This window comes from Cicer arietinum, chromosome 3, assembly GCF_000331145.2.
Source record: "Cicer arietinum cultivar CDC Frontier isolate Library 1 chromosome 3, Cicar.CDCFrontier_v2.0, whole genome shotgun sequence".
NCBI lineage: Eukaryota > Viridiplantae > Streptophyta > Magnoliopsida > Fabales > Fabaceae > Cicer > Cicer arietinum.
The window spans coordinates 68,145,301-68,169,094 of record NC_021162.2 but is presented as its reverse complement, the minus strand read 5'-3'; the positions used below and the strand labels follow the sequence as shown (position 1 = coordinate 68,169,094).

The 23,794-nt window shown below is 27.7% G+C and overlaps 4 protein-coding genes across 4 annotated transcripts; 3 read left to right on the top strand and 1 right to left on the bottom strand.

Annotated features, from left to right (window-relative positions):
* Nucleotides 1-176: 176 nt before the first annotated feature.
* Nucleotides 177-1,765, bottom strand: LOC101492626 (gibberellin receptor GID1B-like). Its single transcript, XM_004493571.4, has 2 exons — nucleotides 1,540-1,765; nucleotides 177-1,248 (listed from the first exon to the last, which is right to left on the bottom strand). The coding sequence occupies exons 1-2, from the start codon at nucleotides 1,576-1,578 to the stop codon at nucleotides 241-243; spliced, it is 1,047 nt and encodes a 348-aa protein (XP_004493628.1). The 5' UTR covers nucleotides 1,579-1,765; the 3' UTR covers nucleotides 177-240.
* A 7,293-nt stretch (nucleotides 1,766-9,058) lies between these two features.
* Nucleotides 9,059-9,812, top strand: LOC101492287 (histone H2AX-like). The gene is made up of 2 exons (XM_004493570.3): nucleotides 9,059-9,335; nucleotides 9,426-9,812. Exons 1-2 carry the CDS (start codon nucleotides 9,129-9,131, stop codon nucleotides 9,648-9,650), a joined length of 432 nt encoding a protein of 143 aa, XP_004493627.1. The 5' UTR covers nucleotides 9,059-9,128; the 3' UTR covers nucleotides 9,651-9,812.
* Nucleotides 9,813-10,737: 925 nt separating this feature from the next.
* On the top strand, nucleotides 10,738-13,625 carry LOC101491953 (pentatricopeptide repeat-containing protein At2g22410, mitochondrial-like). The gene has a single exon (XM_004493569.4). It carries the CDS (start codon nucleotides 11,101-11,103, stop codon nucleotides 13,099-13,101), a length of 2,001 nt encoding a protein of 666 aa, XP_004493626.1. The 5' UTR covers nucleotides 10,738-11,100; the 3' UTR covers nucleotides 13,102-13,625.
* Nucleotides 13,626-20,630: 7,005 nt separating this feature from the next.
* On the top strand, nucleotides 20,631-22,119 carry LOC101491646 (pterocarpan synthase 1-like). Its single transcript, XM_004493568.4, has one exon. It carries the CDS (start codon nucleotides 20,725-20,727, stop codon nucleotides 21,376-21,378), a length of 654 nt encoding a protein of 217 aa, XP_004493625.1. The 5' UTR covers nucleotides 20,631-20,724; the 3' UTR covers nucleotides 21,379-22,119.
* The last annotated feature ends 1,675 nt before the right edge of the window (nucleotides 22,120-23,794 follow it).

The window sequence follows — 23,794 nt, the reverse complement described above, 5'->3', positions numbered from 1 at the left end:
TCAATCTTCCCTCAAGGTATTTGAGGTCAAAAAGTTAAATGGGGTCAAAGAGACCCAAATAGTAATGCTACATAATTCTATAAATACACACCATTACTACTAAATAGTAAAAAAAAAAAAAAAAAGAAGAGAAGATACAAATACTAAAAAAAACAAAAAGCTAAATAACACCAACATGAAAAGTTAAGATTTTTTATGTATAGGTAAGGTCAAGTAGTACTATAGTTGTAATAGTATTAATTAACAGTTAGAATTGACAAAGTTTTTTATCTCCTCCATAAGGCAATAAAAATGATCATTATTTGGCAAGAAGTAAAAACCAATAGTAGCATCCTTAAGGAAAAGAAGTTTAACCTCTTGACCAAAATTCCTCAAACCATCCACATAAGCCAATTGCCAATCTTGTAGAAGATCCAAACCAGCAACACAAACAAGACTTTTAGGAAACTTGTCAAGTCCTACAAGACTTTTCCCTTTAGGACCAAAAGGGTTACAAGCAAAGTGGTCTCTATCTTCACCTTCAGGTAAAAAAGCTCTCCAATACCAATCACGATCTTGCAATTTAACAAAGTACTTTCCATCTAATCTCATTTCAGAATCTGTTCTTTTCTCACCACCAAACAGTGGATGAAGAAGAATGTTCCCCAACACTTCAATTTCTTGTTTTTCCTCTTCAGCTGCTTTCACAGCTACATGATGAATAATATTCCCTCCTGAACTATCACCAGCCATGTAAACATAAACTTTAGATTCTTTACCACTTTGAAGCCATTTTCTTGACTTGACCCATTTAAGTGCTTCCCAACCATCATCATAACAACAAGGAAACCGATACTCCGGCGATCTTCGGTAATTCACCGAAACAACAGCAGCTTTACAAATGCTTACAAGTCTTCTACAAAAAGTGTCATAGATAGCACTGTTTGCAGAAGAATGAGAGAAGCTTCCTCCATGAAAGAAGATTATGACAGGAACAATTTTTTTAGTACTCAATGGTTTTTCTAAGTCTATAACACCACATTGAGCCTCATTTTCAGAATATGGTAGATAAACACGATTAAAAAGTCCTGTGTTTCGATCGACATGATCGAATGAAAATACACCATCGACCGGAATAGCATTGGCTGGTACTTTTCTATCAAGAAACTCTGCTAACTCTCGATTGAATGTTCCATCTGCCCGTCTTAGAAGATTGTAAGCTAGCTTGAAATTTGAGATTAGCACCCATGTATTCAATGGAACAACACTCTGCAAAAACAAAAACAAAAACAAAAACCACAACTTTAGATTGGTTCTGTTTTTGTTGAATCAGTGCAAGAGAAGAAAAAATTATTAAAAAAATATATAAATTACGTGCTTTATATGAATCTCACGAATCTTGGCCGAAAAGACAAAAATTTCTAACTATTGTGATACAGAATGAAACTGAAATTTGTTCAAGTTTAGCAGAACAAGAAACACAACAACAATAAGGAGAAAACAACAATGACATATGTCCCATGATGAAGCAAGAAAAGAAAAGCAGAAAAGTAAGATTACCCTAGATTCATTGAGGTTGAGTTGATTACTACGAGTCATGTTATGTATAGAGAGAATAAGGGAGGAGATAGAAAGGTGTTGGTTGGTGATAGAAAAGTACGTATGTGTATTAAATGAAGGTTTGAGTGAAAGAGGAAGAAGAAGGTACAGTTGTATATGAAACAAAGGTAGCTTAGAGAGAGAGAGAGAGAGAGAGAGAAATTCGACGGCAATGGACGGAGACGATAGACACGACAAACCGGGCGGCTGAATTTAACTCTATATGTTGGGTCCCACCTCTTTTTTCTATTTTTCTTTTTCTTTGAATGCTCCTTGATATTTTATTGGTTAAATTACATTTATGATCCTTTATCTTAATCTGAGGTAACGTTTTAGTCTTTTATCTTTTTTTTTTCTCGATTTAGTCCTTTATTCCTAACAATATCAAATAAAGTATGAAAATATGAGTTTATTTGAAGATTTGCGTTACGAATTTGATGAAATTTGTATTATATTGAAGAATATAATTAATTTTATGAGTTTTGATTGAATTTTTTTTTTGAATTTTTGTATAAAAAAGGATAACATTGTTGAAATTTTAAAACATAAAATATCAAATTGTCACTTAAAATTAAAATAAAGGACCAAGTCGGGAAAAAAAAAAGATAAAGGACTAAAACGTTACCTGAGATTAAGTTAAAGGACCACAAATGTAATTTAGCCTATTTTATTTTATGTTTTTTGCATGTGTTTTCATTTCCACTATTCAAACTTTTTATCTTTCTTTTTTAATGGACTTTAGTGTAGCGTGAGACTATCCATTTCCTTTTTGGGTATTTCATATTGCACAACTGCTATATGAACCCGCACCTACACTCGCCAATCTACCAAACATGTTTCATACTCGAATTTGATAATTTAATTCTTCATTTATTTATTTACTTAAAAACAATGTTGATTCATCTATATTCAAATAGTATATCGATCCAGAAACACAAATACAAAATTATTACAAATGATAAGTATGAAATTATGAATAAACTCAAATCACTCAATCTAATATAATAAAATAGTTAAATACTTAAAAAATTAAAATAGTTAAAATAGTCATGTTTCTGGATCTGCAACTTTGAGAACGCTTAAGTTGTTTATTGAATCCACATGATCTTGATCGAAATTAATCGACAATAAAATGAACACTGCACTGGTTTGGGAAAAAAAATCAATTGTAGATAGTCGACGAAATAACAAAAACCCACATAAAAATTGATTTATTTGAAAATCACTGATTTATATAAAATGATAGAGGAAAACGGTGTACATGAGTAATTTCAGACTAAAAAATTGTCTCAAATCACCTATCTTTAAAAACCAATATGAAGAAGGTAGATTGGAGAAAGAAATGTGTGATGGCTATATTTTCAAAGGAAAAAAGTGATTTTCATTGTAGAAGAAACACAATCTTGTCATTTTATGATAATGCATTATAAATATTAAGGTTATCTATGCACGCAACTTTAATATACAAATAAGACGTTGAAAATTATGGTTGAGTCAAATAAAGATAAATAATTACAGATAAATATTACATTTGAAATGATAATATCAAATATTATTATACAATTAAATTATGATATACTTTTGTATAATATTTTAATGTAAATAACTTAATCAAATTTCACCTAAATATAATTAACTTCTATCTACCTTAAACTATATTTAACTAAATTTAATTGTATCTAACGTCCCTGCAAATTAAAAGTGTGTTAGAACATTTCCAACTCGAGAAGCACAGTACAATACAATACAATAAAATACACTATAACTAATGAAGAAAACAAAATTAAAAGAAAAATAATACTAGTCGTAACCACGTCGGCTAAACAAAAAAGTTGATGTAAACACTGGTAGTGGCCGATATGCACAATTCTCGTCGAAGTCTTCTAACTTGAAAATCTTATGGTGTCTTCACTACATTCGCTCTAATGTAAAATTAAGAATCTTAATCTTATGTCTTCAAATAGCAATTTTGGCTAACAAAGCTTAACCACATACCTTAAGATACAAGCACTAAGATAAATGTCTAATTGTCGTAAGATATGAGATCAAAGAGAATGATAATTGTTTTATTACAATATGTAGAAGCACAAATAATTAAAATGTTTAATTGCATATACAAATAGATGATTTTTTTTTTATATATATCATTCTTTTAAATAAAATAAAAATTATCGCGACATCCTAGTAGATGATCGCACTCTCGACCTGCGACATCCTGAAGGTTTTTTTTTTTTTTTTTTCAATAGAAGGTTACAACTCTAGGATGCGACCATGTATTAGATGCATACATTTTTTTTTCCTTCTCATTTTTACAATTATAAAATTGTTTGTGTAATAAAATAAAAATATTTATAATATTAAAAAAAATATAATATTATTAAAAAATAAAAATAATAAAATAAAATTACATTAATAATAGTGGTATTTTTTACTATTACTATTAATATTATTAATTTTATTATTTAATTTATTAATAATATTTTTTTTTAAATATTATAATTATTTTTGTTTTATTAAATAAACAATTTTGTAATTATAAAAATGAGAAGAAAAAAAATAAGTTTAGTACATAGTCGCATCTTGAAAATGTGACCTTCTATTGAAAAAAAAAGTCTTTAAGAAGTTATTGGGTGTACGATCATCTAATAATGTTAAAAAGTATCACACTTTGATGTTATTTTTTTAAAGTATGATAAGTTAATATGTTTAAAAATAAAAGAAATATACTTAAAAAGAAAATCCATAAATAGACGAAATGTTTAACAATCTTATATGGTAGCAGCATATAAGAAGGTCAACATTTGCTACAAATAATTAAAAAATATTGAAACATATCACAAGATTAATATCGACAACATAATAGTGGCAAATCATGAAATCTAAATATATCTTCAATCATAAAAAAATAGTAGATATGCAAACCTTAAAGGTGAAGGCAGAAGATCGAAAAAGAAAACCAAATATGGATATATATTTTTTTAGTATTCTTGAGATCGTTACCGAAGCCTAAGTACAAAGTCACTGATATGCAACCCTTTAATGAAAGTCTTTTAGGTGGTAGACACAACTAGATAGGCATCATTGAAAATCAACCAAAACAACAAGGAAACAATATGGAAGATTCGTATGTGAAATAAAATGTCTAAAAATTCAAAAGTTGAAGTACTAAAATAATGTAAGAGAAATAAAATTGCATTCGAACTATATAACAAAGGACTCTAATTATTACCCCTAAAATAAAAAACACTTGGAGCCACCAATATGCTTGATCGATGTAAAAATATCTAACCACAACTCTTTCCAACAAACTCATCACATGTATCAACCAATGGAGTCATAGCTATTAAGGGTGGGCACAAGTTCACGCAAATCAATTCAATCCACTTTTTTAATTAAAATACGTTCAAGTTCAACCCAAACTAATATGTTCAAACACCAAATGATTTTGGTTCGAGTAATAAGTTTTAATTTTCTACATGTAAACCTGTAAATTCAATCCATTAAAAAATTTGTGATTTTTAAAATTTATGTCACTAAAAATTAGCACTTTTTAGAAGGAAAAAAATTAACACATTTATATATTGATATAAAAGTATTTTAATTAAATTTAAGAATTAAAATTTTAAATTGATGAATTTAGTGTAAATGTTAACTTTTTATAAAAAATAAAATCATATAATATAATTTTTGAAAAATTGAAGAATTTAAACCAATCCATTTATCTCTGAATTATGCTAGATCGAGTTTTTTTATTTAAAATGCAAATATTTTACATTTCAGACCAACAAAATTTAATTAACCTGTGTAATGAGTTTTGCCAAAATCGATAAAACCCGACCCATGAATACCTTAACAACTACCATTTGGATTTTAGTTTCCGACTTTATTATTTTTTTTTATTTCACCTTTTTTAAAATCGATTTCCCTTTACATCCATTTTCCTTTTTCTTGTTTTGTCTTTTTCCTTTGTGTTGGGTGGTTGACAAGTCTGTTTTAGCCTCATTTACAACATGTGTAGGCAAATCAATTTGTCGACATTTATTTAAGGCAGTTTCACAAAAAGGTATCTAAGTGTGGTGAAAACCCAATACTATACAAATTAAATAAAGACAAAACTCGTCCCGTATAAAAAAGTAGCTTTTAATTTCGTGTTTCTATAAAGAGAAAAAGAACCTGCACTAATAAAGTTTTACAATGTTACCTGATTATAATTGTATATTCGGTTAAATCATCTAATTTTTTATAACTTTCATTCCTGAAATTCTCATGCACTATCATCCTAGTCTTTAAGTGAAATAAAAACATGTGATTTAAAATTTCGTCAGTTTAATACTACAAGAAAATTCTTAATTTCCGGTCAAATTAAAAAAGATTATATGACTAGGAAAAATCTTTACAAATTACTTATTGAAAAAACATTTACAAATACTAAATTTTAAAATAGTTATTATTTTTAGTTGAAAGAGTTATCACAAATAATTTTTTTTTTTTCTGATTGTAACATTTGTGGCGTCAAAAAACGGTCACAAACTTGTTGGAAAAACAGTTATTTGAATTTGTTGGAGAAATGTTGATTAATTGAAAATACCAGCAAAAAGATTTTGTTGCGATATATACCCCACAAAATCGAAATGTTTGAACATTTAAGCCGCTACAAAATATGACTATTGCAACTTTGTGAGAATATTAGCCTACACAATGGCAACTATTTCTGATCAATATTATTCGCATTTCTTATTTTTATTTTCTCTATATAAATATTTTTTCTCAACTTATATTTTTCTCCATCTTTTCTCTCTACATTTTCTTTTGAGTTTCAGTAAGTCTTTCTTTTATGTTTTGTTTTTTTTATATTTTTTTTTACTTGAAGTTATTTATTTAATAAATATTATTTTATTTTTATTTTGAAAGTAATGTTATTTTGTTGATTACGGATAATTGTTATTTATTCGTAAACTTCAAGTCATACACTACCCTATATCAAATTAATATGTAATGCATTTTAAATATAAATTAATAGTTTATATAATTATAAATTATTTTAAGTGTGTTCATATTTTAATTTATAATGTACTATATTATTTTTTAAATTGCTAATATATGCCAACAACTAATTTGATTATACCAGATTTAAATGAATCTCAACCAGCTATGGTTCGTTCGCTAGTGGTGGTGTATTTGAAGAAGGTTTTTTTAGTTTAGGGTTCAAATGTGTTTGTGGAGAGAATGATTGAAGGAGGATATTTTGGAGGAGTGTTAAGTTACAAAATGTGCTTTCCTTCTTTTTTTTTTTTTTTCCACAGCAACAGGTTATGTCCAAAAATAACAAAAAGATGATTTAGACCACCCTTAAAATATGTACTTATTAAATTTTATTAGCCAATGGGTTTTCTTCGTAGTAAACACATTAACACTTTTAAAATTGTGGCTAAGTGAAGTGTGATCTAAAATCAGATAACGTCAATAAAATACATTTAAACTCTTATGAGAAGTGTGACCTACAATCAAAAACATTGTAGTGTTTATAGATATAATAATATAAAGATTTAAATAAGATATATTGTCAGTGTAAACTTATTTTACACTAACAATTAAAAATAACTTGACACATCAATAAAATATTCGATAATTGTTTTTTATTTAAATATCGTTTGATAAAATGTAACAAATAAAATAGTCATGATTGAATCACAATGTAAAAACATTCGACATTATCAATACAATACCATTAAACTCATAAGATAAGGTGTGAGAGAGAAGATGAATGTAATAATTAATATAATAATATAAAATGAAAAGGAGAGAGAAAACATATATAATAATATAATAAAGTAAAATGCAGTTTTTTAAGAAGTAATATTTTTTTATAATATCTTATTATTTAATGAAAAAAAAAAATTCACATTCACGAAGTCTTATATATGTGATCAAATTAACTTTTTGTTTAAATGGTTTAGCTAATTCCTAAGAACTTTATATGAATTCTTCCTTTTTGTTATTTGTTTTTTTTAATTCATATGATGAATTATGTTTTGAATGGCTTAAAATGGGCTCCAACGCCACTTTCCATATGATACAAACATTTTGAATTTCTTATTACTTGTATTATTTGTATTTAAAAAAGAAAAATCAATCTTAATAGATTAGTTATTTATAAAAAAGACAATACCAATATTTTTTTAGAAATTTATTTAATAAAAATTATCAGAATACAAACAATTAAAAAAGTTAAAAAGTTGATTAGGTTGATCTATTTTGTAATAAATAAAAACAGTATTTATTATTATTGATTTTGTGTTATGATTAAAATCATACATTTGTTAACTTTATTAATAATTTAAACAATTCAATTTTTCCTTTATATATATATATACACATATACATATACCCTCATTTTCAAAGTTAAAAGAAGTGCATTATGGGGATATGACTTCCAAAGACAATACATGAAAACTCAAAATGTGTTTTTTGCACAATAACGATGGTTTTGGAGCAGACGATAGATTTTTCTTTTTAAAATTGACATTTTGAAAGAGAAAAAAATAATTCCAACTTATCATTTATAATATTTTGAATAATTTTTAAAATTTCAAATTTAACTACAAGTTAGTCGTCACAATTTTTTTTGTTTAGATTTCAAAATAAATATATGAATAACTGTGTGTTCTACATTTTTAAAAGACAAAAATTTTGGGTCATCATCCTTAAAAAAATGTTTTAGATCACTCAAATTTACATATTTAGGAACTTAAAAAGATTCATAATTTCATTTTATTTGTAAAAATATTTTAAATGGGAGAAACAATAATCTAAAAATCTCACTATAGTTAACGTTAGACTAAATAATTTATTAACTTAATTTCAGTTAACGTTTTATTTTTTTCTTTTAATTTGGCCATTTATTTTAATTTTGAATGATAATTTAATCTTTTGTGTTTTAAAATATCAACAATGTTATCATATTTTTTTTTAACAAAAATTCATCAAAATTTTAAAACAAAATCATAAAATTAATTATCATCTTCAATATAATGTAAATTTTATCAAATGTATAACTCAAATATTCACATAAACTCATATTTACATCTCCAACAATATCAAATTTATAATAAAGAATAAAAATATAAAAAAAAATTGTTTATATAAATTAAATTAATTATTTAATTTTTGTTGTTTCCTTCGGAAGAAGTTAATCGAATAAATCAATAGTCAGATTTGAAAATTTTTAGTAAAAAAAAATTCAATTTTAAATCTTCCAACTATAAAAAAAAACATTCAATTTTCTTTTAATTTTTTTCTTTCTAAAACAATACCACTCGCACGAAACGTGAGAATTCAGAAATATTTTTGGTTCCCGCCCGAAAGCAAAAATTAAAAACTCAAATTCCATTCAGAGTGCCACGCTGGCGATCCCCGTGAACCCCTTCCAAACCAATCCGAATGAATAACGAAATCTATATATAAACAAAACTCCACACCATGACTCAACAAGTTCAAAACTAAACCATTCAAACTCCATATTCACTGCAAATTCAAACTAAAAAGGCGCAATGGCTTCTTCTGATGCAACAGCAACATCCAAGAAAGGTGGAAGAGGCAAATCAAAAACCAAATCTGTTTCAAGATCAAGCAAAGCCGGTCTCCAGTTTCCCGTTGGCCGCATCGCTCGTTTCCTTAAAGCCGGTCGTTATGCTCAGCGTGTTGGATCTGGTTCACCAGTTTATCTCTCTGCAGTTCTTGAATATCTTGCTGCTGAGGTTTTCATTTTTCTTATTTTATATTTAATTTTCATTTACAAATTTGACGATGTCAATTTCTCTAACTGTTTGTAATTTTTTGGGATTTAGGTTTTGGAACTTGCTGGCAATGCTGCGAGGGATAACAAGAAGACGAGGATTATTCCGAGGCACATTCAACTTGCTGTTAGGAACGATGAGGAATTGGGCAAGTTGATGGGATCTGTTACAATTGCCAATGGGGGTGTTTTGCCTAACATTCATCAGAATTTGTTACCGAAGAAAGTTGCTGGAAAGGGGAAAGGAGAAATTGGATCTGTTAGTCAGGAGTTTTAGATTTTTATTGTACGGTTTTAGGTTAAGTTTTGGAAATAGGAGATTATTGGTTCATTTTCATGTTAGCTTTGTATGTTATCGTTTACATTTTGACGTAAGGTTTTATGATTGATGGTGTATAGCTCTGTGCTCTTTAAAATTTAATCTCATATTTTGATATAATTTGTGTTTATTCACTTATTGTCTTTCTTTTTCCTATATATATTTTCCCGCTAAATTTATGTCCCTAATTAAAATGTGAGTAGTGGGAAGCCGGATTTCATTTGGTTTATTACATTTGAATTGTGGGGCAATGTTATAATTCATCTTACGAGGCAAAATCTAAATATATATATCACATGCGAACATTTGAAAATGAATAATTGGATGTTTAAAACAACTTTTATTTTACCATCCTTAATTTTAGAGATTTGGAATTTTTAAAATTAAATAGACGTGATTTTTTTAAAGTGTATTTTGACTCAAATCATATGCAAAAAGATATGGAATATTTATCAAAATGATTTGGGTGCCTATAATGATTCGGATCCACACACTCACAAATATGTTAGGTGTTGAAGTTTTCATTGTACTAGGCCCACAATTTTTTTTTTTATCAGAATTGGATGGAGTAGGATGGTTTGTTTTGTTGAAGTGGACAGAAATTTGGAAATGGTTGAAGGGTATACTTGCCAAAGTAAGTGAGAGTTCCAAAAGAGTGAGAAGTACAAGGATAAGGATGACGTACTATTTCTAATGATACTATTTATATAAACGAAAATCACAATCTGAAGGACATATATATTGAATTTCAATCAATACGGACGGATTTGACATAGTTTATGTTTTGGGACCGTTACAACTAGATTTAGCCTTTGGAGTAAAAAACTTTGATTGTGTGTTGATCGGCGTGATAGATTGGATTGACGTTGGATGAGTCCAAAACATTTATGGCATGTTTATTTGAAAAAATAAATAATGGATCACAAGTCACAATTGGGACATTGCAAACTTAGAGTTTTAGTTGCCTCAACTATGTGTTACTTACAATAAGTGCTAGTTGCCTTAACTCTTGCTGGTTATGTGAAGATGAACACTACATTCAACTTAGCTGGAAAAAAAATGATATTGTGAAAGCATTATTATGAGAGATTGCGGATTTAAAAAACACTCGTTGAGTCAGCACAATCATCAATAAAATATAATAGGAGCAATGAATGCAAATTTGAAAATTGAGATTATAACACTGGATTAGGGTATAATGGATTACATCAATTTGTAGAAAAAACTAAGACTTCAGATTAAGAGAGTTAAATCTATTTTTTTTTTCTTCTCAACTAAGATTGTGGTCTAGTGGATCGACATCAACGGTTGTAATTTATCCAAGTAGATACAATCTGCACTCGCAAAATACACATGATATCCTGTTAAAAACTAAACAGATGCTATCTCTCTTGTTATCTGTTGGCATATGAAAAGTTTGTTTCTTTTTGTTCATCATTCTCTACGACGCAGATTATCGTACCGTTTCCAACACCATAAACCATTGTCGTCTTCATCGGTTCACACCAAAAAACCAAAATGGAACTCGCCAACCAACGTGATAATCACGAACCCAACCCTCGTAGTGATGGAATCATGTTCCACCATGCGTCAACTGAGACAGATTCAAGCACGCATGACAGTCACTGGTCTTATTACCCACGCGTTTCCAGTCAGCAGGGTCATCGCGTTCTGCGCACTCGCCGATTCTGGAGATATTCACTACGCACACATTCTTTTCGATCGCTTCCAAGAACCCAATACTTTTATGTGGAACACCATGATTAGAGGCTATGGAAATGCTCGATTACCTGCCGTGGCATTCTCTTTCTTTCTCTATATGATTCGACGACGCGTTGAAATGGATTCTAGAAGCTTCGTTTTTGCGCTAAAGGCTTGCGAGCAGTTTTCTGGGGTTTATGAAGGAGAATCGGTGCATTGTTTAGTTTGGAAAATGGGATTTGATTATGAGTTACTTGTGCGAAATGGGTTGATTCATTTTTACTCTGAACGTGGTTTGTTGAAACATGCACGTGAAGTGTTTGATGAAAGTTCTGATAAGGATGTTGTTACTTGGACTACTATGATTGATGGGTACGCGGCACAAAAATGTTCTCATGAGGCTATGGAGGTGTTTAAATTGATGTTGTTAGGTGATGTTGAGCCTAATGAAGTGACTTTGATTGCGGTGCTTTCGGCTTGCTCTGAGATGGGTGACCTTGAAATGGGGAAAAAAGTTCATGAAAAAGTGAAAGAGAAGTGTATGGGGTGTAGTTTGAGTTTGCACAATGCGTTGTTGGTTATGTACGTGAAATGTGGTCATTTGATTGCTGCTAGAGAGCTTTTTGATAGAGTGGAAACCAGGGATGTTTATTCGTGGACTTGTATGGTTAATGGGTATGCTAAATGTGGCGACTTGGAATCTGCTAGGAGGTTTTTTGATCAAACTCCTCAGAAAAATGTGGTTTCTTGGAATGCAATGATTGCAGGATATTCTCAGAATAACAAACCTGAGGAATCATTGAAATTATTTCATGAAATGGTTGGGGGAGGTTTGGTTCCAGATGAGCACACCTTAGTGAGTGTACTCTCTGCTTGTGGTCAGCTCACTTGCTTGAATTTGGGTTATTGGATTCACCAATATTTTGTTGTTGGTAAAAGAATGTCTCTTAGTGTTACTCTTGCAAACGTGATGGTAGATATGTATGCCAAATGTGGAAGCATAGATGCAGCAGCAGAAGTTTTCAGTACAATGCCAGAGAGAAATCTGATTTCTTGGAATTCTATGATTGCAGGGTATGCTGCAAATGGTAGAGCAAAGCAAGCCATCAATGTATTTGATCAGATGAGAAATGTGGGATTTAAGCCAGACAATATCACATTTGTGAGTTTGTTGACAGCTTGCAGCCACGGTGGTTTAATTTCCGAAGGTCGGGAATATTTCGACAATATGGAGAGAAGCTATGGGATAAAACCCCAAAGGGAACACTATGCATGCATGGTTGATCTACTAGGGCGAACCGGGCTCCTTGAAGAAGCTTACAAATTAATAACAAATATGCCAATGCAACCCTGTGAGGCTGCTTGGGGTGCCCTTCTAAATGCTTGTAGAATGCATGGCAATGTTGAGCTTGCCAGATTGTCGGCGCGTAATCTTCTTAGCTTGGATCCAGAAGACAGTGGAATATATATGCTGCTGGCAAATGTTTGTGCTAATGACAGAAAATGGAGTGATGTAAGGAGAGTGAGAAGTTTGATGAGAGACAAGGGTGTGAAGAAGATACCTGGTCATAGCTTAATAGAGATAGATGGTGATTTTATAGAATTTTTGGTGGCTGATGAATCACATCCTCAATCTGAGGAGATCTACAAAGTTCTGGATGAAATATTTTTGTTGTCAAAATTGGAAGATTGTAGCTGTGAGTTATAGTCTTCAGTGGCAGAACCACATCTCTCAAAGACATTCCCATTAAAACCCATTTTATATGATCCTTGTAGTGGATGTAATGCCAAAGTAGATGGTGTATGCAGTACGGTGCTGCTGGCCTCCGGCTATGATCAACGATTTCCTTGAAATGCTAGTGAATTGTATATGTATTTACTATCCGTAATGGAAAATACTAAAGAGGATTTCGCATGGTGACTATAAGGTTTATCCTGCTGGAATTGAGGCTATAATTTATTGGCGGCTTTTCTACTGGAATGCATTGATCTTTCTTGGAAAAGAAGTTTACTTGAGTTTCTGGTGGTTGTAAATGTAAATAATATTTCTTTGGAGCAAGAGGTCGATCCTAATTACATGCAGTCAACGTATCCATAGTTGTCTAATTAAGATAATAGGATTCGTATTTTAAATAGATTTAATATTATTATTATTATTTTAATCTTATGGTTTTTAGAGGAATAAAACTTTAGAGTTTTGTCGAAATATACGTAAAGTTGACCAACAATTATTTTGATTAAGATTTGAATTTGGATTTTTCTGAATGTTTTGTTCGTCAAATTACGTAGTTACTATTATTAGAAAAAAATATTTTTATTTTATTTTAGGCAAAAATACATTTTTAATCGTATATGATAACTATTTATAAGACTGTTTGTTGCCATAAAATGTCATCTAAAAAAGTGACAAAATTGATAAAACGTTTAAATTTTATCACAAAGTTGTGTTGAATTGTGATAAAAGATTCAATAATGACGTATTACTTCTAACCTAAACAACAACATATAATAAGTTGGTACAATCTTAGATATAATAATACAATCACACATTCGATCATAAATTCAAACACGAACCAATGTATGCTCTTTAGGAACCAAGAATTAGCACATTATTAAACACATAATATGAAATGTGTTAAACCTACCACATTTAGACATAAATAATTCATTAACCACCTATTGTACTTCATTTACCAATACTATTTACACTATTAACTAGAAACAAAAACTCATAAAGACCCAAAATTAGCACACCATTAATCACATAATATGAAATGTGTTAGACCTACCAATAGTTTAGACATTGATGAAACTTAACAATTCAAATATGATTAACTTCATTGATTAACAACGATGAAACTTAATATTTAGACATAAAAATTAATATGATTGATAAACAAATTACAATGCTCATTTTTAGACAAATATAATTCATTAATCACTTATTGTATGTCATTAACCAATAATGTTTATACTATTAACCAGGAGTAGAAAACCCAGAAAAATCGAGTATGAACCTAGAAAAACGTATATAAAAAAAATTAATATTTAAGCAAAACAATGTAGTAAAACAATAATCAAATCTAAATACACAAAAAACAATTGTAATTTTTCTCAATACAAATGTCTAAAAAAAACACGTTCTTAAAGTAAATAAGTTAAAGTAAACAACATAAACAAACAACCCATCAATAAATGAAAGAAAAAATACGAAACTCAACATTATGGGAAAAGAAGAAAATGAGAAGTCACCTTGAAAGGGAGGGGATAAGGTTGCTCAAGTTATTTTATTAAAAATTTGATTTTTTTTCCTACTTTTCTTCATCTTCCTTGAAAATCTTGATGTTTCTCTCATATCTAATATGTATCGAAATCAAATAAGTATATAAAAGGAAGAAAGGAGAATTATGGAACAAAAGGAATATGAATGTGTAATGTTTGTTTTTGTAAAGGACGACAAAAAAAATATAAAAAAAAAGACATATAAAAAGGTGAAAAAGTATGTGAAGGCTATATATGTATAATATATACTTATGATAATATTTATGTAATAAAATGTGTTTAAATATCATTTCTCAGCAACTAATTAGTGTAATTGAGTTAAAAAAAAAATATCTAAGTGTTAGACCCTACTTAGTAAAAATTAATTGCTAGCAGACATAAATAACAAATACTTTTCCGCGGATAAATCAACAAATCATTTATAACTTATAGTTAATAAATTTATTGAAGTATTTGTAATAGTCGAGTTTTATATATATATATATATATATATATATCTGTTTTATTATTTTTTTCCTTAAATGTCCCACTCCTAAATTAAATTTCTGTCCTACTTTTTAGTTTTAACATGAAGTCGTTCTGCGGGAAAGCAACCTCTTGAAGAGGAAATTTTTTTATGTAATAGGAAGTCGTTTCCCGGGGAAGCGACCTCCTACTGCATTTTGTTTTTTTTGTTGTTGTTATATTTAAAAATAAAAAGAGGTCGCTTCCCCGGGAAACCACTTCCTATTGACATAAAAAATGCAGTTGGAGGTCGCTTCCCCGAAAAACGACTTCCTATTGACATACAAAAATTTCCTCTTCAGGAGGTCGCTTCCCAGAGAACGACTTCCTGTTGAAACCAAAAAATAGGGCAGTTAGAGAATTTAATTATGGAGTGAGATATTTAAAAAAAATAAAAATAAAAAAGGAATATATATGTAAAAAACTGGTAATAGTCAGCAATTCAATTTACTAATATAATATAATTAAAGGATACACCTCCATTCTTTTCAAATGAACTTAATATTGAGTTCATAAAATATCTTTTCAGATCCATGTGTCTATTTGAAATTGATATTTGCTTCCATTTTACTTTACTTAAAGTCATCTAATAAAGTTGATGATATACAACGATGAAGGTCAGTGCGTTTGCATTAGAAAATTATAGTTAGTTTAATATTTATTTTAAATAATAAATAAATTATAAAAGATAAAAAAATTATTTAAAATAATAAGAGTAATTTTTTTATAAAATAATAAATAATAAACTTAAAAGCTACTTAAGGTAGCTAATAAAAAAAATGAAACTACATTACAAGATATAAGCTTTTTTATTTTTGAAGAAATGATAAATTTTACTGTAATTAATTATAAAATATTTTATTTAACAATATTGGTATGGGTCACTTGAATTAAGTTTTAAATACAGTATAAACTAACTTTTATTTATTTATTTTGGTACAAGTTAGCTTATATTTATTTGGCTTGCAAAATAATAATTCGATGAGTCAAAATATTGTTACATTTCAATACGCGTGTTCTTGACCGGGGAACTACATAAGTAATGTTTTGATAAGATTCAAAGTCTAAATAAAACCTTTAAAATAAATTATCAGATTCAACAAAAGAGAGGTGGACAATTTATAATACTAACATCCCTGTCCAAATTAATAAAAATATTTAAATATAATTTTAGTCTCTTATTTTATTTAAAATTAATATATTTTAATGTTATATTAACTTTTAATCTTTTATTTTAAAATTGAGTTTGTCGTCCATTGTTATACAAATTGTATGATTTTATTGACTCTCTTCCAATTTTAATGCTGTGATGTACTCACTAATAATATGATATTGATATGACACAACTAATAAAATTAAATAATATTGAATCTATACTATTAATTAATAATTGTTTTATTATTATTTATTTGACAAAATTTTAAAAACTTCTTTATAAATAACATTGTGCCACATCATTGTGACATTATTGAACTTGCTTAGGTGTATGTAATAACTAAGTAATTAATTACTCAATGAGTTAATTAGTTAATTAAAAGACAGTTTGAATGAGACGTATATAAATAAATCAATTCATTCATTTAATAAACAAATCATAAGTCCTACAATATATCTCATTTTATATTTTCATTATTCTTGCACTTGAGGTGATAAACTTGAAAGCTAACAATTTTGAGTACTCTTCCATGAATTTTTGCTTATAAAAAAACATAGTTTTAGTTAAATGGGATTATTTATTAGGAAGAGTGAATAATTGCTAACTGCACTCTTGCATTGGTCAATAATTTTAGCTTAGAATTGCTACCACCGTGACACTTAGAATATCTATTGGCTTAACTAGATCTATTCTATGAAATGTTATGTAGCGATTACAAATAAAATATGTTTACATATTCATCTATTAGCTTAACTTATACATATTCATCTTTTTCTATCCTTAATTTGTTCCGATTTGACATCCTCACAATATTAAGAAATTAATATCAAAATATTTTTGAAATAATAAAATTAAATAATGATAGGTTATTTTATGTTTGCTTATATTTGAGTCTAACAAATACATACAATTTTTTTCTTATAAATGAGTCTGGGTTATAAATTTAAAAATATTTTATCAATTAAGAATTTATTATTGATGTAAAATATTTTACAATATCAATTAATTAAAAATAATCTTTTGTATGATTTTAGGATCCATTCGGTAGATGAGAGAATATATATGATATAATTATTATATTCTATCTCAAAAAGATCATAAATTAAGGTAGATATGATTAATATAAAATAATTTTAATAATCTGACAATTATTATTGATTGTACAAAAATTATTTATAATATTAACGTATATCATTTAAATCTATATTTAAAACGCATTTCACCAATTTTGACTTATACAACTAAAATTTTTATCGACTCATTTAACAAAATAAATAATCGGTTACAAATTGAATTAATAATCAAATATGTTTTTTACTCTGTATAAATTTTTATTTTTATTCAGGTGATATATGCATATACGAATCTAGTCGTATTAAAGGTGGGCTTCGACCCCTCCCCTCCCTCAAAATGTTAATAGTCTCAATTAATATTATTTATGTAATATTTAACATTTAAAATATGTTAGAGGTTAGATATTAATGTATAATTCCATTTTATCTCTTCTATTTTTTTTAAAATAATAATTATTATTATCTATATCTTGGGGTCATACTATTATTTATAAATTTTGTTTGCCTCCATTTGATTAATTTTTTAGATTTATCATTTGATATATTAGTGATGTGATTAAAAAAAGAGAAATATCATTGTTATTACGCCCTTCCAAGTTTGTTTCCGTAATTCTTCTGCAATTTCCTCTGTTGTTGGCCAATGTTATGTTGTTATTTCTGTTTAGTAATCAAAGCAAATTTAACATTTATATAAAAAAGGTGTTTTTATTGCATCTAAATCCATCCATGTATTCCAAACCACACTAATACTTCATTAACGTGTGGTTTCATCATCAAATATATGACAGCACGTAATAGTTGTCCAATACATGAAATGTCGTGGCGTTCCACATTTGAATACTATATTCTTAATTTAAGCATAAGATAATTTGGCCTTTTGACAATTTTATTTTGTTCTAGAATAATAAGTATTTTATTAGAAATTTAAGACATTGGATCGATTATTTTAATCAATTCAACTCTGAATTCAGTTTTTATCGTTAGATAAGTATTATGCACAGTAGAAAATAATATGGCGGATAGTTTTTTCTTTTAAAATTAAGGAATAATATAGCAGATAGTAACGACTAGTATTAACTATGAGGTCATTCTTCAAATATTTTCCACACCCCCAACCAGCTAATGTTACTAATCAACGACGAAACTTAAAACTACAACATTGGATTGTTTGTTTAATCCATTCATTTTTTAATTCGTATTTTAAAGAATTAGAATGCATATCCCACATATTAACTACTACTAGCATATTTTTTTTAATGAATTTTTTTAAATAAATAATTTTTTTATTTCAGAAATTATAGTTTTTTATATAAAAATTTTTAGTAAGTAAAATATTATCTCAATTTTCTCACAAAAAATTTCGTGTTTTCAAATATATTTAGTTTGATTTTTTTTTTTCAATTTGTTTTATATATCGAATTTTTTTGAAAGCTTTTGTTTTTGAAATTTTCGATATGTAAATGTTTTATTTTTTTATATTCTGAAAATTTTAAATTTGTTTGAAATATTTAGTAAGTTAATTTCTAAACCGGATCTTTAGAAACCAAGATTCTATATCGAAATATTTGTATTTGTGTGTGGTAAAAAATTGGTCTAAATTTTTTTTAATGAAAAGAGATTAAAATGATATAGGTAAGATTGGATTTTCAAAAAATTAGGGATAGGTGCATAACGTCTTAATGTTTTTGGAGACTTTATTCGAATCTAAAAATTGAGCATCTAAAATCACAAAACCCTAACATCAAGATTCAATATCCTAACATTTGATGGTAGATGGTGATGTCTGAAAGGATGCACTATTACATACTCAAGAGTGGGAAACTGACTATTTATTCTAGATATAAGATACAAATATAAAATTTTAAATTGTTTAATGTACGAAATTAAAGATATCAATGTAATTTTTCAAAAATTATGATATATTATATATAAAAAATAAAACTTCGTTAGTTAGGATCATGTGTCAAAGTTCTAATTGCACATGTTGATTAATGGTCGTTGATAGGGATATGAGCGTAAATAATTTTCAAATTTTTATCTTTTTACAATTTTTATATTGATAGACCCGAGTAGTAGTATCATGCATGCAAATTATTTACAAATATAGCAGATATTCGTGAATAATTAACCATGAGTTCACTCTCTCCAAATATTTATCACACCCCAAGTTGATAAATAAATAATTGGATTGCTAAAAAAAAAAAACATTGGATTGATTTTGTTTTAAAAAAATATTAGATTGATTTATTTAATCCATTCAACTTTGAATTCAAAAGATTTTGTTTTTGAAATTTTCGATAAGTAAATTTTTTTCTATTTGTGTGTATTAAAATTGATCTAAAATTTTTCAATGAAAATAGATAAAAATGATAGAGATAAAATTGGATTTTTCAAAAATTATGGATAGGAGCAAGGCACCTTAATATTTTTTTAGGCCTTGATCGAATATAAAAATTGAACCTCTAAACTTTAATATCACAAAATCATAACATGTAATGTTGGAGCGTGACGTTCGGTAGGCTGCAGCCGCTGTCACACAGACTCAAAGGTAAGAAACTAACTATTTATTCTTGATATAATGTACAAATATAAAATTTTAGAGTGTTTAATATACGAAATTAAAGATATCAATTTAATTTTTCAAATGTCAGTGCATATTATAAAAAAAATTGGAATCCTCCTATATTAAAGACTTGTGTCAATGTTCCAGTTGCACAAGTTAATTGAGAGGGGTATCATCGTAAGAAATTCAATTTTCTAATTTTTATTGTTTTTACAATTTTCTTTTATTGTTAGACACAAAAGTATCATGCATGCACAGTAGATTATACTATTATTTTTTAGTCAAAGTAGATAATATTAATATAGCAGATATTAGTAACTAATTAACTATGCGGTCCCTCTCTCCAAATATTTGTCACACCCTCAACTTGATAATAAATAATTGGATTGATTTTCTTTATAAAATAAAACATCGGATAGATTTTGTTTTAAAAAAATATTAGATTGATTTATTTAATCCATTCAACTTTGAATTCAATTTTATCGTTTCTTTATATTACAATTTTTTTAATCGTTAGACAAGTAGTAGTATCATGTTTAGTCAAAAAAAGAAAAAATGGCAGTATCATGCACAATATAGCGGATGATATTAGTAACTAATTAACTATGCGGTCACTCTTCAAATACTTTTCACATCCTTCAATTCATTATAAATACAATCATCTTTCTCCTAAAAAAATCATCACTAACCAATTACAATCTATAATCAAATTCATTACTAATAATTACTTCACCTATTGATCAATATATCACTATGGCCCATTCCAAAACCCTCTTATACACTTTCTTCACCACCTTTCTTTTCTCTTCCTTAGTCACCGCAAATTACTACCAAAATATATCCCCATCATACCTAGGTTTCAAACAAGAGAAACTCACACACATCCACTTTTTTTTCCATGACATCGTTTCAGGCCCAAAGCCCACGGTTAGCATATCCGTGGAATCTCCCTTAAGTGGTAAATCAAAATCTCCTTTACCATTTGGATCTTTGGTTATTATAGAGGACCCACTAACTGTTGGGCCTGAACTTAACTCCAAACAAATTGGAAAAGCCCAAGGTTTTTATGTAACCGTTTCTCAAGACGCTGTTTTGGAATTAGAACTTGTTATGGGAATGACTTTTACTTTTACGGACGGTAAATTTAACGGCAGTGCAATAACCGTTTTGGGGCGTAACGCAATTGGTGATCTTATAAGGGAAATGCCTATTATTGGTGGGACCGGGGAATTTCGATTTGCACGTGGTTTTCTTCAAGCTAAAACTCACTTTGTTGATTATCATAAAGGTGATGCTCACGTGGAATACAATGTTTATGTGTTTCATTATGAATCTTCTACTTCTTCTGAAGAGGTTTTTGCTAATGGAGTTCAATTCATTGCTGAACCTACGCTTGGTAAAATATAATTTTTTTAAGGAGATAACTTTATTACCAATACTATGAATACTTTTTATACTTGGTTTCATTCTCCAATCACAAACATAACATGACATGTTGTGTTGTGTTGTAGTGGAAGAATATCACCAATATTTTTTTTTAGTATTGTATCTAAGTTTTCTTCTATTTTCAAAAATATAAAAAATAAAGCTTTTTATTTTTCATTATGTAGTTTAATTTATAAACCTATTTTTTGTGCGTTAAAATTTAAATTTGTTAAGCTTGTATCAGGTTAGCCTTTAATATAGTTATTGAAATATTTAAAGGTGATACAAGTTTTTGCAAATTTATAGTTCACACAAAAACAAGTTTTAAAATTATACTACAATTGGAGAATAATTCCAAAGACTAAGATTAAAATTGTAATAAAAAAATAAATAAACCTGTTGTCATATATCGTAGCTAAAGTTAAATTAATGTTTTAATATTTTAAATATAAGCTATGTACGTTAGCTAAATAATGTATGACTAAAATATTTTATATTGTGATTTATGCATCGATCGTTGTTGGTTTGTAATGAGAGAGGGAAAAATGAGAAAATCAACTGTAATGATGTAAAGATATGTAGTTATGTGAAGTTTTGTAACATTGACATCTATATATACATTTTGTATGGAAAAAAGTCTAAGTTGAATTGTCGATATTCGATGTACTGTTCGTGAAATGTAATAGTTGTTTTTATTTGCAATAAAAAAGTTACTTATTACCATTTTGAGCTATTGCTTTGTGGAAATCTACTTTTTGTTTTTACTCAAATGTAGGGAGATGACGGAGATCTATCTGAATCTTCTTAATATGTAATTTTAAAATAAATTAATTCAGAATTTTATTCTCAAAATTATGAAAATTCATGACATGTACGGTGTGTATCCACTTGTTGGTCGAGCCCATTTGTACTGTTGTTTTTCTTTGGGACCAACCGTAACTTAGGGTTTAGTGTAAAGGTCCTCTATAGTACAAATATAGTATCTATTCATTAAATTTGAAAATAAACTTCGATGTTTTATTGTATGAGAAGTATAGAAGAGACTAACTTAGAAACAAAATTGACTAGAAACCTTGAATTAGTCTTGGATCTCAGGCTCCACCTTTGCAAATTGGTTTTTGTTTAAATGCATTCAAAGATCATTCATGAAATCTATGACCGAATTTAATGTGATTAATATTAATATGGATTTAATTTTTGGTTTAATGTCATTATAAGTTCATAACACTCTTTGGATAAGTTATAATTGTTGCTTCTATTTTTAAAGATTAAAAATGAGTGGATGTGAATTCGATAAAAATAATGAAAAATAAATATATCTATAAAAATTTAGTATAGATAATTTTTGTATTGATTAAATAAAAAAAATTGAATATAATAACGTATATAAAGAAACTTATATAATTTTCCATATATAAATATAGATGGACGTACTCAATATGGGAATAGTTGATGGTATATTTTTAGTTAATTAGCTCCTTTTTTTAACTTATATTTGCTAGGCTCCTTCAACATGTATAAGGCTCTAGGTTGTCAATGGAAGAGCTTCAACCAATCTTGTATATATATAACGAGTTAACCCTCGTTCATTATCATTTGTCAAAAAAAAAAAATAGGTAATCAAATTTTCAGTCAATCAAGTAATATAATATTCAGTAAACTCTCTTCATTCAAATTTCTTAATACTCCTTCTTTGATCTTATATTTACTCCTTATAATTTTTTTGTTTTAATTGTTTTTATATGTTATGAAGGATTAAATATTTATATAGAATTGCAAATGTAATAGTAATAGTGAACTAAAATTGAATGCAATTTTTTTTTCTTCTAGATTTGATCAGTGACTCAGTTATCATTTTGCTTTAAACTTAAAATAATGAATAAAAATATATTAATGTAATTTTGAAGACTATTATTTACTCCATCTCATTTAGAATAATTTTATTTCAAATTATTTATCTATCATTTTTTATAATACAAATTCAACACTCATAATTATTTTTCAATGCTACCTTATTTATTAAAGTAATTGCAAGTATATGGTAAAAATAATAGTAAATGAAGTATAAAAATATTTTTCTTTTTAACATGTTACATGTATCGAAAATTGATATAAATAATTATTTAAAAAAATGTTATATATTTCAAATAAGACATGCAATATGATCCAAGAAATTTAAAGATAAATAACTATTTCACAAGATTACTCATTTGTCTTTTTGTGAAGTCTTTTGTTTGTATCGTTTTTGCGAATTGAATTTTTAACATATTATTTATTTTATACCCAATATTAGTAAAAAAAAATATAATTCAATGTTACTCAAAAAAAATATAATTTAAAGATAAATAGTTATTTTACAAGATAACTCATTCATTATTTTGTGAAGTGTTTAATTTAT

What these genes read in the sequence shown, in the direction of transcription:
- LOC101492626 (XM_004493571.4), bottom strand. Translation starts at nt 1,578, where the DNA reads ATGACTCGTAGTAATCAACTCAACCTCAATGAATCTAGG. An exon ending in TCAACCTCAATGAATCTAGG is followed by an intron (nt 1,249 to 1,539) that starts GTAATCTTACTT and finishes TTGTTTTTGCAG; the next exon opens with AGTGTTGTTCCATTGAATAC.
- LOC101492287 (XM_004493570.3), top strand. Translation starts at nt 9,129, where the DNA reads ATGGCTTCTTCTGATGCAACAGCAACATCCAAGAAAGGTGGAAGAGGC. An exon ending in TTGAATATCTTGCTGCTGAG is followed by an intron (nt 9,336 to 9,425) that starts GTTTTCATTTTT and finishes TTTGGGATTTAG; the next exon opens with GTTTTGGAACTTGCTGGCAA.
- LOC101491953 (XM_004493569.4), top strand. Translation starts at nt 11,101, where the DNA reads ATGAAAAGTTTGTTTCTTTTTGTTCATCATTCTCTACGACGCAGATTA.
- LOC101491646 (XM_004493568.4), top strand. Translation starts at nt 20,725, where the DNA reads ATGGCCCATTCCAAAACCCTCTTATACACTTTCTTCACCACCTTTCTT.